Source organism: Vipera ursinii (assembly GCF_947247035.1).
Source record: "Vipera ursinii genome assembly, chromosome: 2".
NCBI lineage: Eukaryota > Metazoa > Chordata > Lepidosauria > Squamata > Viperidae > Vipera > Vipera ursinii.
This window is the reverse complement of record NC_139513.1, coordinates 56,410,448-56,426,114: the sequence shown is the minus strand read 5'-3', so window position 1 is coordinate 56,426,114 and position 15,667 is coordinate 56,410,448. Positions and strand designations below refer to the sequence as shown.

The window sequence follows — 15,667 nt, the reverse complement described above, 5'->3', positions numbered from 1 at the left end:
AGAAAAAAATAAAATAGCTAACTCTATTGAGACTCTTTAGTCTCAATAGATTGTAGTTTAAGAACAATAAAATAAATTACAAATATAAGCATTTGCTCTCCTTAAGTAGCAGCTGCTCATTTAATAATTACAGATAAGCTGCAGGGGATTGGTTGCTATAGAAGCAAACAAAAGTGTTATTTTAATAGATAAACATAGCTGTAAAAAAGGAAGGTTTGCAACAGCTGCTATGGTTTTCTTGAAGTGCAGGACAAGGTTACACTATAAGTACCTGAGCTGACTTCAACTATACTCTCTTTCCAGTACATTCTGATTATCTCTTGCCATTCACCAGAATTTTGTGAAGCTGAATTAACTCCCCTTTTACCTATATTTAATAATTGAAGCACCTTTCAGCCTCTTATACTTGAAAAAAAAAACTAATATGTCTGAGAACAGAACAGAATAACAGTTGGAAGGGACCTTGGAGGTCTTCTAGTGACCCCCTGCCCATGCAGGAAACCTTATATTTCAGACAAATAGTTGTCCAATCTCTTCTTAAAAACTTCCAGTGTTGGAACATTCACAACTTTTGGAGGCAAGTTGTTCTGATTAATTGTTCTGTCAGGAAATTTCTCCTTAGTTCTAGGTTGCTTCTCTCTTTGATTAGTTTCCATCCGTTGCTTCTTGTCCTGCCTTCAGGTGCTTTGGAGAATAGATTGACTCCCTCTTCTTTGGGGCAGCCCCTGAGATATTGGAACACTGCTGTCATGTCACCCCTCGTCCTTCTTTTCATTAAACTAGACATACCCAATTCCAGCAACCCTTCCTTACATGTTTTAGCCACCAGTCCCCTAATCATCTTTGTTGTTCTTCTCTGAACTCTTTCTAGAGTCTCAACATCTTTTTTTTTGTCTAAGAGTATATATGTATAAGAAGATAGATTCCAAGAAACAGATATAAACTTAGAGTGTTGTGATAAATGTATAAGCTTAATATGGTAAACCGCATAAATCCACTCAAAAAGTCCCTTTTTATGGATATTTTTCTAATTTTGTCTAAATATTTTAAATATAACAATAAGAGACTTAGCTTTGTAAAAATTTATGCTGCAATATTGTAATGTAATGCAAGCATTTTTTATCTTATACAGTAGTATTACTTTCATAAGGACATTTTATAGTTATATTTAAATAATATGAATTTATGTACTTACAATTTTAAGATATATAATTTCTAATAAATGTTTATAGCTCAGCTGCATCGATTACAAAAAGATATTGAACGTCTTCATGAAGAAAAGGAAAATGAGATCTCCAGTACACGGAGTGAATTATTGAGTGCTCAGAATGAGATCCTGTTGTTGCAAGATGTGGCAGAAAAGGCCACATCAGAAAGGGACACGGATGTCACTATTTTACAAGAAGAGCTTCAAAAAGTAAGAGCTAAGCTTGAACGATGGCACAAAGAGGCTTCTAAATATGAAAAAGAAATTGTCAGTCTGCAAGCCAGTTTTCAGCTACGATGTCAGCAGTATGAGAATCAGCAGAGAGAGGAAGCCACCCATTTACAAGGTATAGCACAACTGTCTTAATAATAATAATTTGTATAAAGTGGGTTGGGGGGGGATACATTGCTTTTTCATTAACAAAAATTAAGTTAACAATTACAGAAGTTGAGATAGAGTAAATATTTGAGTTTTAGTTATGTCATAGTAGTAAAGACAGTAGTGGGCTTAATGAACTTTAAAGTTTGATACAGTAAAGAATCAGTTTCTTTAGTTCTTTCAACTGTCTGCTGCTGCATATCACAAGTTTTGGAAAGAAAGCTGGGTCCAAAATTAAAATCTTTAGTCCACTTTGGTGGGCCAGTAGTCAGTGTAGTTCATGAGTACAGCCATTCCATAAAAGTGAGCCAAAACTCAAATGCCTTGTAACGAAAAGTTTTTCAAGTATATTTTCCAGGAGTTGCCCCCATAAAAATACACAAAATTGTAAATTATTATATAGGTCCCATCATAATAACCTCAAATTAAAAGTGCATTATATATAAAATACTGTGATTCTGGCTGTGGCTTGTTAGATTGAACTATTACTGGAATCAAAATGTAAGTATTAGATTTACTGCGCCACATTGGAGACAATGTATCATTACATACGGTAACTTATAAAGTGTAGTGGTTAAGAAATTGGAATAAAATTGGGGAAAATTAAGTTTACCTTTACCTTTAACACTGGAAGCTTATTTGGTGACTCAAGGCCAGGCAGTAAAATGGCCCACATTTCTTATATATGTCTTGACAGCAATCATGCCATAAGCTCACTGCAATGGATATCTATACTGTACATTTTAATTGTCTCCTGTAAAGTTATAGAACAATAGAAAAAGGAGTTTTTAATTCTAGTTTTCAAATGTTTTCATTGTATTAAGATGATGTTCTAAAAGTCCATTCTTCCTATCAAATTATTGATGAAATTCTAAAAATTATTACATTGTAAGACCCTATCAGGATCTTTTCATATTCTGTTTCGAGTTAAATCATTCAGCTTGAGATTGATATTATGGAGGAACAAGCAGTGATTAATTTAAAAAAAATGTAGTGGTGCTTCTTCAATCTGTGTGAAAGGTTTCAAATAAGGATGTACAACATTTACTAATTTTCCAGATTGTCATTTAGGGGAGGGGTCCAGTACCGGACCAGTACATGGACCAGTACCGGACCGCAGCATGCCAGCAACCGGTCCACACAAAACAAGCAAAACCCCATCCATGAGATTCAGGCAGCACACAAAACAACGCACACTCCAGTCTGTGGAAAAACCTTTCTCCATGGAACTGGTCCCTGGTGCCCAAAAGGTTGGGGACCTCTGCCTTAGGAGTATGACAGAACTATTCTGGACCAATGCTGTTCTGGAGGTGGTTTGTTGGTTTCTGGAAACAAATTCTTTGGAAAAGAAGCAATATGATATGTTTTGAACTTCTGGACAAAACAGGCATATTTTGGGCTGAACTACCCATGGAATATCTGGAATATATTTCTCATTTTTAGGATTTAATTCTGGAAATTGCTGAGCCTCCCAGGTCCAAAGGGGAAACAGAAATTTCCAGAATTCTCCAGAATGTTCATTCCCAAATCAGTGAGCCTAACATATTACTAATTTCAAGTTGTTTTTTTTAAAAAAGCTTAGCCCACAAAACACTAATTTGTCATAGTGAAAACCAGTTTTTTAATCCTAATATAATTGGCACTAGTAAATCTTTAAAAATAGTTATTTCTTAGCTAGCTTCAAGAATATTATAGCATTCTTTGCTTTGTAGGTGAGCTTGAAAAGTTAAGAAAAGAGTGGGCTGTTCTTGAATCTGAATGTGTCTCATTAAAGAAGGAGAATTCTTTGCTTGCATGTGAACTTCAGCAACAGGAGAAGGAGCTGCATAAGTAAGTGCCATTGAATCAAATAGAAAAAGGTTAAAGGCATTAAATTCAAAACAGTGTCTCCTGATTTAGGGGTTAGTACTTATAGATTTCTTTCTATTTATTGTGAATGTTACAGTTCATCTAAATTTTCCCTCTTATTCAATTGACCTGTTTTAGCTACAATTCTGTTTCTACTTATTCACCTCAGTGAGCTAATTAAAAAAAGTATAATTATGTGAGACCAAAGTGTCTTCTACCCTAGAAAATATATAGAAGGTGCCCATATCATTCCTCTTTCCAAATCCCAGCTGATTTTATTATATATAAGCTTTGCTTCATTTAACATTATGAAAATAAGCCTCTTGGGCTCACTCATTTTCCTTCTGTTTTCTTCCAATATAATTAACATTTTAAGCCTTTATTGTTACAACAATTGAACTTCATAAACTTTAGATTTTAAATGTTGGGATCTGCTTGGTTGGTTTTTGGTGTTATTTTGAGCTGATTGTTCAAACCAATACATGTTTGGAACATTATGTCTTCTTTTGTACTCAGTAGCCTATATATAAGAACTTTAATTATAAGATTATGCAGTAGAATTAATATTACGATTACAAAGAGCACACATTTATAATGCATTGGTGTAAACACTTATTTCTAAATATGAAGTATTGTGATTTTTTACTTTCTTTTATAGCTCTCAGCAACAGAGTTTAGCACTTACCAGTGATCTTAGTGTTCTGGAGGGAAGCCGAAAGGAACTTGAAAATAAAATGGGTTCTTTAAAAGAAGAACATCAGCGTGATGCAACTACTCTAAAAACTCTTCTTAATGAGGCAGAAAATCAAGCTAAGGATGCTCAGAATGAGGTAAGTTTCAAACTGCTTACATCAGGGGTGTCAAACTGGCGGCCCGTGGGCCGGATGCATCATGCTGAAACCGCGCCCACCCCATTGCCGGCAATGGAAAAAGTCGTGATATGTCACGACATACCATGTGACGTTGCGAGTTTGACACCCCTGGATTACATGGTTATTTGCATTTCTTTAAAGAGGCCTAGAGTTAGGGTACTATTTTCTTCTCCTAACATTGGCCCTTTTATTGGATGAATTTGAATGAAATAACTCAATGAAATCAAGCTCAGATTTCTTTCTCTTCTCTCCCAGTATTTCTTTGAGCAAGAGATTTGAAAGTTGTATCGCTATTCAGTTTTAAATAACATTGCTCATTTCATTAAACAGAGAAATATAGCTGGTGCCTGGGTTATTCAGTGCAATAAACTATGCACCATTTTAAAAATGATATTTTACATAAAATGGCTAGGCATAAAGCATGGGTATCTGCATTAAATATATTAAACAACTAAGGCAGAATCACATATCCCTGGTCACTGTTGTTTCACTAAGTAATATATTCTTAATTGTGTGCTACTTTCATCATATACTGGTCTTAATTCTTTCAGAAACAAACTTTCAAGTTTCCATTTGTGCAAAATATTCTGTTCTTCAATCCTTTTAACTTCATGATATATTTTATCCAAATAAACAAACATTCCCATTCAAATTAGAGCAGTGCCAAGAGAACGTAAAATAACACATTGGTGCAGGGCTGTTTAATAACTTCCTGGTTGTTTTGAATGACAATATGTGAAGAATCATATGAACTGCACAGAATCACTTTGGAAAAAGATATGGGCAGCATATAAATTTAATAATAAATAATTTATTAATATTCTAATCAAGTTTTTTTTATATATTTTTCCTGATCAGTTGGTAGTATGCCAGTAAAGAATATATATATTGATAAATATCAGAGAGAATAGTAATTCTTTCAGACATTTGATTAGCTTTGCACATCTTAAACTGATGCTTTTAAGTCTGGGAGAGGTAAGATCTTTATTTTAAAGCCATCCAATTAATATTATTGAATTATTTCTCTTACTGAGTTATCTTAAAAATAGAAAATAAAATTTGAAATTAAGGTTTATAGGTCTGGACAGTTAGTTTATAGATTATAGTTCTGGTTAGAGAAGGTACAATTATAGTAATATATTCACACAAGGCATATTTAAGTGATCAGTTTTATTTAAGAAATTAGGCAAACCTCTGACTTCAAAATCTTCAGGTCTGCATTCCCACTTTTCTAACAGTTAATGAGCGATATCACATTTTATCACTTGATGGAAAAAATGTAAGAGTTCTGGTCAAAGAAATGCTTTTGTCTTTTGTCACTTTTCTTTTAACAATAAGATAATTTATTAAATTTATATACTCACCAACTCACAGCAACTCTAAAACAGGATTCTTACTCAGTGATCACTGGCAAATCAGTTCTCTTCCTGACGGCTGTTGAGCATGCATTCTTGAATTTTGTCTTTATCTGGACCTCTATTTCAGTTATTGACCAATAAAAATACATTAAAAAAATTATCCCTAACAATTCACAACCACTTGTTTACACATAACATAGCAAAACTTTGCTTCTTTTAAAGAAATATTTTTTTTCATTGCTTAACAGACAGTGTAAATAAAAGTTATCAGAGTGGTATACATAAAACACGGGTGTTATCAGGATTCAAATGGGGTTTTCCTATATTTCTAGGATGAGAGAGTATTAAATTGAGCTAAAGTTAAAGCTCTCCTAAATTTGGGAACTGTGATATTATGTCAAACTGGTTTAGGCACTAAAATTTGGTAATTTTAGTTCTATTAAGAGAAAAATCATCCATCTCTATTTGATCTTTTATATTTAAATCTGAACTTTCTAAATTTTTGCTTTAGTAATGATGTAGCTTAGTCAGATTCTGAACTTAAGATGGCATCATTGGAGAAACTATAGAGGCTGAGTTTCTGTTGGATCACTATTTCCTCGGAAGATTTGTAGTTCTCTGCCAATATTAGACGCATCAGCCAATTAAGTCTGTATAAAGCATGTGAACATCTAAATTTTTATTCCAAATCCTTATAATAGAGAGTAGTAATTTGTTAAAGAATTAAAAATTATTCAGAAGTTGTTTTTAACTTATTTTCAGAGTTTAAATATGTTTTTGCTTTTGCTATTTTTATTTCTTTTAGTATGAAAAGACACAGACCATGCTTTCAGAGCTGAGGTTAAAGTTTGAAATCACCGAGCAGGAAAAGCAATCAGTCACAGATGAACTTAAACAGTGTAAAGAGAACTTGAAGCTACTTCAAGAAAAAGGAAATAATGTAAGTCAATAAAGATTGTGTATGCCAGATTGTATTTAATTTCCACTGTGAAGGTATTTGGATAAGATATATATGAAAGCAGTTGGTTCATATTTTCCTGGATATAGATGATAGAGCATTAAGAAAGTAATTTTAAATTGTTTGTGAATTATCCAAAAATTGAATATTTTTTTCAGATCCAGTTGGAAGGGTCCAAACATTGATTTTTCTTCCTACTCCCCCACTATTTTCCCTTTCCTGAATATAATCTGACTTACAATAGAGCACCCATTTTACAGGTGCAAAGAAAAGTTTTATGTTGAATAAAGATGAAATTAAATAGATGGGGGTACAAAAACTAAGAAACAGATAAAGATGCTTATTAGGATGATCTCACTCATTCACCCTCGCTATTGTCCCTCCAAACGTTTAATTCTGAGGCTTGAAAAATATGCTTTTTCTTAGGCATCATGGCTTAAGTAGCATCTGATTGTTGTTCTTTTTTTATGTTAACAGTTTGACCAATGGTGACATCTCATTTTGTATAAATATTGTGATTGGCATCTGAACTGTGTTGCTAATATTAAAAGCAACAGACCTTGAATTTCCCAAAAAAGTTATTTTAAAAATAATTTTAAATTAACCCAGAGTTCACTATGAAAAATATAGAATCATTTATTTATGTATTTGTGTTTGTTTATCTGTCAAAATTATTATCCATCTCCTTCACAGAGGGCTCTGAGCAGTGTATAATTTAATCAATATAATAAAATATCCATATTCTAGCCTGCTATTGATCCTAGTATATACTAGCATCAATAGTATAGAGCTAATAAGCTTGCACTTTTGGTAGAGCAACCAGTTTGCTCTTTTGCATATTGAAAAAATAATTCATATAATTGGAAGCTTTATTCTACAAAAAGTGTTTTCAAAGTTCTGATTATACAAGGAGGCAATAGTGAATAAAGAACAGATACAGGATCACAAATTCAAACATGTTTGTATGTTCTTTAAAACTGATAACTGTTTACTAAAATGTTAACTCCTATTGGGGACAGTCTCAAAATAATTTGAAACTTAAAACATTTAAAAATTATATGGCCCATTGTATCATAAACCAGGTGGGTTTTTTCAGCAAGAGGGAAAGTTGGAATTTTGAAAGCATTTGACAGGTGTGCTTACAGAATGTCTGATTACTTCAGCCTCATGTTTAAGTAAATGTAGGCAACATAAACAACAGTATTGTGGAATTCCACTGAATTGCGCATGATGTGCATGCTATACCTGTTAGTACATCTTTGAAGAAGTTGCATCTTTTCCTGGACTTGTAAGGTATCTTCACAAGAACAGCAAAATGCCTATGTAAGCTAAGATGCAGATAGAAGTTTGAGAGACAGGGTATGTTCCTTAACTCAAAAATGCATATGTAAGCTAAGGCAGCTCTTACAAGATGCAGGTAGATGTTTGAGAGACAGGGTATGTTTCTTAACTCAAATAAGTATTTTTCTAAGATTGAGTGGCTATCCAGTGAACTCAGGAAAAATTGCAGTTATTTTTAAGGAGACCAAATTGATGCTGTGTGCATGCCTACATCCATTCCAAAACATTGCATACACCTAATCATAAGTGTTATTTTATTTCACTCAGTAAATATTTTTATGTGAAGCACATCTTATTGCCAAAATATTTTCACTAATTAAGTTGCTGGCAGTATTTTTTCTTAATTGATCTACTGCCTGATACAGGTCTTACAGTTTTATTTATTTATTTGTTTGTTTTATATACCGCCCTTCTCCCGGAGGACTCAGGGCGGTGTACAGAGCAATAAAGTAAGAATACAATAAAGCAACAGAGTGAAAAATTTTTAAAACCCAAATCCATCAGGCCAGGCCGGCTTGTTGGAATAGATAAGTTTTTAGATCACGCCAGAAGGAGCGAAGGTCGGGGGCCATCCGGATTTCAGCTGGTAAGCGGTTCCAAAGGATTGGCGCACCCACCGAGAATGCTCTCCCCCTGGGGGTCACCAGCCGACATTCTCTGAGCGGTGGCACCCTGAGGAGGCCCTCTCTGTGGGAGCGCACAGGATGGAGGGATGTTGACGCTGGCAGTAGGTGCTCCCGTAGGTAATCCGGACCCATGTCATGTAGGGCTTTGTATGTCATCACTAGCACCTTGAATTTCACCCGGAAGGCAACTGGAAGCCAGTGCAGCTCAGGGAGCAGAGGTGTAATATGGGAGTATCGGGAGACCCCCAAAAGCACTCGTGCAGCTGCACTCTGCACCAGCTGAAGCTTCCGAGTGGTTCTCAAGGGCAGCCCCATGTAAAGAGCGTTGCAGTAGTCAAGACGAGAGGTCACAAGTGCATGGGTGACTGTATGCAAGGCATCCAGGTCCAGATAGGGTCGCAGCTGGCGCACCAGACAAACCTGAGCGAAGGCCCCTCTAGTCACAGCTCCTATATGATCTTCTAAGGAGAGCTGTGAATCTAAGAGGACACCCAGATTGCGAGCCTTATCTACGGGGGGTAATAACTCGCCCCCGATATTAAGAGATGGAATACTCTGAATATCCTGACATGCCGGTATGTACAGCCATTCAGTCTTGTCCGGGTTGAGTTGAAGCCTGTTCCTCCCCATCCATTCCCGGACCGCTTCCAGGCAACGGGACATCACGTCGAGAGCATCACTGATGTGGTTTGGGGTCGAGATGAAAAGCTGGGTGTCATCAGCATACTGATGATAACCCACTCCAAAACCACGAATGATTTTACCCAGCGGTTTCATGTAGATGTTGAACAGGAGAGGCGAGAGGACCGACCCCTGAGGAACTCCACAAACGAGAGACCTTGGGGTCGACCTCTGCCCTCCTGCCAACACCGACTGCGAACGTCCCAGGAGATAGGAGGAGAACCACCGAAGAACTGTGCCTCCCACTCCCAATCCCCTGAGATGCCGCAGCAGGATACCATGGTCGATGGTATTGAAAGCCGCCGAGAGGTCTAATAGGACTAGGACAGAGGAATATCCCCTGTCCCGGGCCCTCCAGAGATCATTCACCAGAGCGACCAATGCCGTTTCCGTGCTGTACCCGGGCCTGAAACCCGATTGGCACGGGTCTAGATAATCCGCTTCATCCAGGACCAGAGGGAACTAATGCGCCACCACACTCTCAACAACCTTCACAAGAAAGCGAAGGTTGGAGACCGGACGAAAGTTATTTAACACAGCTGGGTCCAAGGCGGGCTTCTTGAGGAGAGGTCTCACCACCGCCTCCTTCAAGGCGGCGGGGAAATTACCCTCACTCAAAGAAGCAGATATAACCGCCTGGAACCAGCCTCGTGTCCCCTCCCGAGCTGCATAAACCAGCCAGGAAGGGCACGGGTCCAATAAACATGTGGAGCTCAATCTCCCCATAATCCTGTCCACTTCCTTCGGAGTCACAGGATCAAACTCCTCCCAGATAACATCGACAAGACCGCCCGTGTCCTGTTCGTCAGACTCTGCCCAGTTGGAGTCCAGGCCGGTCCGAATCCGAGCGATTTTATCCAACAGATATTGACCAAATTCCTCAGCACGACCCTGCAAGGGCTCTCCCTCACCTCCTGATTGAGGAGGGAGCGGGTCACCCTAAACAGGGCGGCCGGGCGATTATCTGCGGACGCGATGAGGGCGGAGAAGTAATTAGACCTCGCCGCTCTCATCGCTGTGAGATAAGACCTAATAATAATAAGACCTAATAAAATTTTAATTTTATCATCCATAATTTCCATTTACCTACCTATTGTTCTGATATGAAATGGATGCAATTATGTAAATGGGTCATTTTTAGGAAAATACTACTAATAGGTTAACATGCCTTAACAAGATTTGATTATTAGGTCATAAGACTCTCTAAATGTGGGATTAGAATTTTAGAAGTAAAATATACACTTGTTTTTTCTACCTTTGATTCTCATGTGGTTTGGGGTGCACACAATCTGATTTTTCTCATTCTGTTTAGGACCATATACTATTCATTACCGACACAATAATGCTGTATGTACTGTAGTATAGGTTATTTTTCACTGCAAAATATCCCATTATACTTTTTAATCATCTTAGTTGACCTTAAAGAACTAAGAATCTAACCAGTAAGGTACTAGTTAGTATTAGGTGCCCTTCAGAATTTGGGCTAAATTGAAAACTTAAAAAAAAAAGAAAAGAAAGAAAAGAAAAGAAAAAATCCCAGAAGGAGGCAATGGCAAACTAATTCTGTATTGTTTATAGGAAAAATGCATGGATATGTCTCTATAGTCAGCCAACAATTGAACTTGACTTAGAAAGTCTTTGCTTTTTTATTTAAGAGAACATAATGAGAAACTATCAATGAGGTTCATGATAAGAGTTGCTGAATCAGAAGCAAATCTTGGGGTGCAGTTGTTTCACCCACTGCTGCAACCCCTTTATCCTGAGTAATTAGTTTCTATTTTAAAATCAGATTTAGATGTTAATAGCATTTTAGATTCAGATAGGACTATACACAGTGAAATAATATTGCTTGTGAATATGCTTGTTATTCCTTTCCCTGTTGAAAAGTATTGTGCATAACTTAATGTTTAGCCCAGAAAAAAGTATTATCAAAATTATAGCTACACAATGAGGCATCATTTTGAAGAATACATATAGTTATACAAAATCGCGTGTTCTTTACAATGGACATTGTTTTCCTTCGGAGATAACCTTTATTTCATAACCTTTATTTCATAGAAATGATATGTATGTAAGAAAAAATTATATAAGTGACCTCCACCAATAATTTGGCTACAGAGTTTGTATTTTATTACAGTGATAAATTGATGAAGAGAAAGATAAGTTTGAGGAAGAGTACTTTATGGACAGAGTTCTGGATCAGTATTTGAAGTTCTGAATTGAGTATGGGTGAAACCCTGGCATTTGTTGTACATGTAAAATGTACTGCACACTATCATCTAGTGTACCTACCTACCTACCCACCTTCAGATATGTTGGACTTGCTGGGTAGAGACTATCTGAAGGGAGATAGTCATCCAGCCCGTTGAAGAAGGCTGCTGTAGCAAATTCCATGTGACAAGAAAATAATGTTTCATTTTTCATTATTCATGTTTACTCTGTACAGTGGTATACTAACTTTGTATGCCAAAGTAGTTGTGTCTTGTTGGATGTCTTTATGTTTCAGTTGAAACAAGAATTGATCTTTAAACTATCCCCCTATCTAAATCATCTTTACCTTATTGATTTGTATAGCACAAAGTGATCTTAATATCCCTTCCCTTCCCTTTAGCCTTCCATATTTCCACCTGTCCCAGCCGTATTCATCGGCCTTATCCTGGCTTTCCTGTTTTGGTGTTACAGCCCATTGTGGTAGAGAAAGGTACTACAAGCACTATTCGGTCCATTTATGTTCGTCCCTTGTCACCTGTGTGTACCATTTTTGTAAAAAAAAAAATGCATGATGAAAAGGGAGTACTTATTTACCTGACTCCAATCAATTCTTCATTTAATAAGCCATTATTTATAATATTGGCAAACCAAGCAAACTAATCATTTAACATTTGTCTGTTTTCCCTGTGCTAATGCTAACAGTATCCTATTGTAAACGTGTTTTTCTGTTCCTTTTCCGATACACATTTGTCTTACATAAGGTGCTGTAGTTAGGGCCTGGAAGGAAACCTAACTATTTATTTCAGTCTTAGCAAATCAGATGTTTGCTTGCTTCAATTTGGTTCTTGAATTCTTTTTCTTTACCGTCAACTAATTCCAACATTTCTCTCTTTGAATGCTTTTTTTTTAAAAAAAAATCTCACTATTGTGACAAAGATGGAGGGGGAAGGACAAAGATGAGGGCAGTAGGTAGAGGGTTTGCATTTCCAATTCTAAACTTGCAGTGGTTTTTGTTACTTTCCAAAATGAATTCTGTAAGACCATAACCACTTATGTAAAATAATCATAATAGTTAATGTTTTAAGTAGTGGACATGAACAATTATACATGTAATAATACTGCATGTTAATATTCTGACTCATTTTAAACCTAGGCAAGAAAAGTTAAACATGCATTATTTCAAGGGATTTGAAGACATTTTAGAAGAATTCATAATTCGGCATGGGACTTATCTAGGTTTATTTGGGATAAAGCATAAATGCTGTTAATGAATTAAATTCTCAAAGAACTAATAGGAAACACTTTAAAATAAGAAAAGGCAGTATGCATACTTCAGATACCTTACATTAATTCTGGGCAGCATCATTTATAACAAAAGGAATTGCAGTCACATTACATAGTGTAATTATAAAGCTAATGCGATTAAGAGACAGCCAATTTGGTCTAGTGGTTAAGTACCAGGCTAGAAATTGGGAGACTGTGAGTTCTAGTTCCCAGTGGCGTGGCATGGGGGGTGCAGGGGGGGCCGGCCACACTGGGCGCAACATCTGGGGGGGCGCGTTCGCACTCACAGCTCTCTGCCCCTCCCTGGCTCACTCACTCACTCTCACTGCAGTGCTGGCTGTGCGAATCCGATCCGAGCCGCTGGGTCGCCGCCCACTGTGGAAGGGGGGTGCAAATTACTTGCCTTGCCCCGGGTGCTGACAACCCACGCTACGCCACTGCTAGTTCCATAGGCATGAAGCCAATTAAGTGACCTTGGGCTAGTCACTCTCCTAGAAAGAAGGCAGTGGCAAACTTCTTTCTAAAAATCTTGCCAGGAAACTGAAGACACCGGTCCAAGAGTCAACGCTAACTCAGAAAGCACCAAAATAAAATTTAAAAAGTTAGATCGTGGACATTTGCGTCCACTGGAATTTCTTTTAAATGAAATTATACTTAATTAATTGAAATGCAGCCAACATTTCTCCAAAACCTAAATCTGACGGAAAACATTCTAGGCTTGCCAAGAAAGTTAAAGAAGTAATATCAACTAAAACAAATGAGAGATTGATTCTTTTCTTTTTTCTTTTTCTTTTTTTTTCCTACACAGAGCCAATGGCCTTGGATGCCTGTGATGGCAGCTTTGGTAGCTGTGACAGCCATGGTGCTGTACCCAGGCCTCACCAGAGCTTCTCCATGAGAACTGTTGTTGAATCCCTACCCCATCCTCCATCTAGAAGCTGGCATCATTCACACATTGAGGGAATCAGAGAATCATCCTCTTCCTAACCCTTTTTTTTTTACCTCTTAGTCCTTCAGAGTTTGGCAGCAGCAGGGTCGTTGCTTTACACTGTACAAAATGTATCTGTTATAAAGAGGGAATAAAATAATTATTTCATTCTATGGTAAGCAATATTATTGCTTACACATATATATAATTCTTAAGATTATATGTCGGAGTCCTAAATACTGTTATGGTGGCCTCAAGTAGGCTTCTTGGTACCAAATTGATGGTTAGGTGTGTGGGTATTTTACTTTAAAAATTGATTGCCCAGTTGAAAGCAATGCATTTTCCTTATTTGGATATCCACGCCAAATATCCTTTAAAGACTTGGAAGTTGATGCAGTGTGCTCAGTGCCTTTCAGTTTGATGTTATTTGTACATTAACATATCATTATCTTTACTTGCTGTGAGTCACTGAGCTATTGGGAACAATTTTCTTTTTTTCCATATCTTCTGATAAAAACAAATATTTTTGTTCAGTAAAAGCCCTATTTTATTGATGATTTGGAACTTGTATAATTCATTGTCAGCCTTAAAGAGCTCTAGAAAAAAAACATGAGTGAAAAGCAAAAGTCTAGACTGTTTTTGTGTGCATGTGTGTGCCTGAGTGAATTAAGGTTTTTCTGGGAGCAAAATCTTGATTTTCTGATGAACATAGTGCAGTAATCCAATTTTTAGTTTGAATGTAATTTATTAAATTTCATGTATATAGACACTATGAAAACCCAATGTATTTTCTCACATATCACATTAGAAAAATGATTTTTTTTCAGTCACTTATTTGCAGAACCAAACTGGGGAAATATTTGTTTCTTTAATTGTACTTGCGTTGGCATAACTTCATGATGTGAGGTTCTTGGGTGCTTTTAGTGTTGGGGAAAGGAGGAAGAAAATCAAATTGGGCCAGCTTTCAGGAAGGGTGTAATATCTTAATTGGTCCTCTGTGCAACAATTTATGCTGAAAGAATGTGGTGTCCATAATTAGAAGCTTTATATCACAATTTGTTTCACCTTAATATGAATGTTTCTAGTTGAGTTATGAATATGAGCAATCATAACTTACATCTGACTGTGCTGGTTTCAGTACATAGTAGCTCAGTTTATTAAGATCTGTAATAAAATAAAAAGAATTGAAAGATGAAATGATTCAACTGGTAGAAAATTCATAGGAAGATTTTTCTCAACTAAAATTGAGTTGGTTTCAAGGATTTAATGGCAATCAAAATCTAGTTCAATATTTAAATAGAGTTTTTAGATTATTTGCCTTTGAGGGTCATTTTTATTTTAAAGGTTCTGTCTTAAGCTATTTGGAATTTGTTAATGGGAGGATCATTTAGATTTAAGATTTAATGTTACTTCACAAATGTAGAAAATGTCATTTTTGTTTATTTCATTATTTTCAGTTGCAGGAAATTGTAACTCACCCACAACACACACATGCCAGTGGTACACAGTACCTCTTGTATATAGGTTATTGCAAATATTATTCTGAAAATGCTTAACTTCAGAATTACATTTTTAAAAGTAAATAATTGTTTTAAATCTATTTTGTAAAGATATAAAAAACAATAGAATTTCTGGAGTACAGATTGAACTATTTGCACTAACACATGTGATGTGCATGATTTAATAAAATAACTTTACTCTCCCTATGAATCTCATTTGAATCTTCTTTGATAACCACATATTTTATTTTGTACAGCAGAGTATGATAATCAAAACTTATCTATTTCTATGTTTCTATTACATCTGCTTATAATGAAAGGTGTGTTTACTTGCCATATTTGCCATATAGGTTTATTACCTGATTATGAGATTTAATATAGGCAACTCTTCATTAATTTTTATCATTATTATCAAATGTATTTTCCATCCATCTCACAGTTTGAAGCGACTCTGAACAGGAAAATGAAATCTGATT

The 15,667-nt window shown here is 36.2% G+C and overlaps 1 protein-coding gene across 17 annotated transcripts in view; it reads left to right on the top strand.

Moving 5' to 3' along the window:
• Nucleotides 1–15,396, top strand: part of SLMAP (sarcolemma associated protein) — an 83,612-nt gene extending 68,216 nt beyond the window's left edge. For 12 of the 17 annotated variants that reach the window (XM_083353854.1, XM_083353868.1, XM_083353867.1 and 9 more), the window contains 5 exons: nucleotides 1,233–1,553; nucleotides 3,298–3,415; nucleotides 4,092–4,263; nucleotides 6,469–6,603; nucleotides 13,573–15,396. In XM_083353854.1, coding sequence (XP_083209980.1) covers nucleotides 1,233–1,553; nucleotides 3,298–3,415; nucleotides 4,092–4,263; nucleotides 6,469–6,603; nucleotides 13,573–13,662 — 836 coding nt within the window. In that variant the 3' untranslated portion in view covers nucleotides 13,663–15,396. Of the gene's footprint in view, nucleotides 1–1,232; nucleotides 1,554–3,297; nucleotides 3,416–4,091; nucleotides 4,264–6,468; nucleotides 6,604–11,880; nucleotides 11,971–13,572 lie in introns of all 17 variants that reach the window. The other 5 variants (XM_083353860.1, XM_083353859.1, XM_083353857.1 and 2 more) reach the window with 1 other exon arrangement.
• The last annotated feature ends 271 nt before the right edge of the window (nucleotides 15,397–15,667 follow it).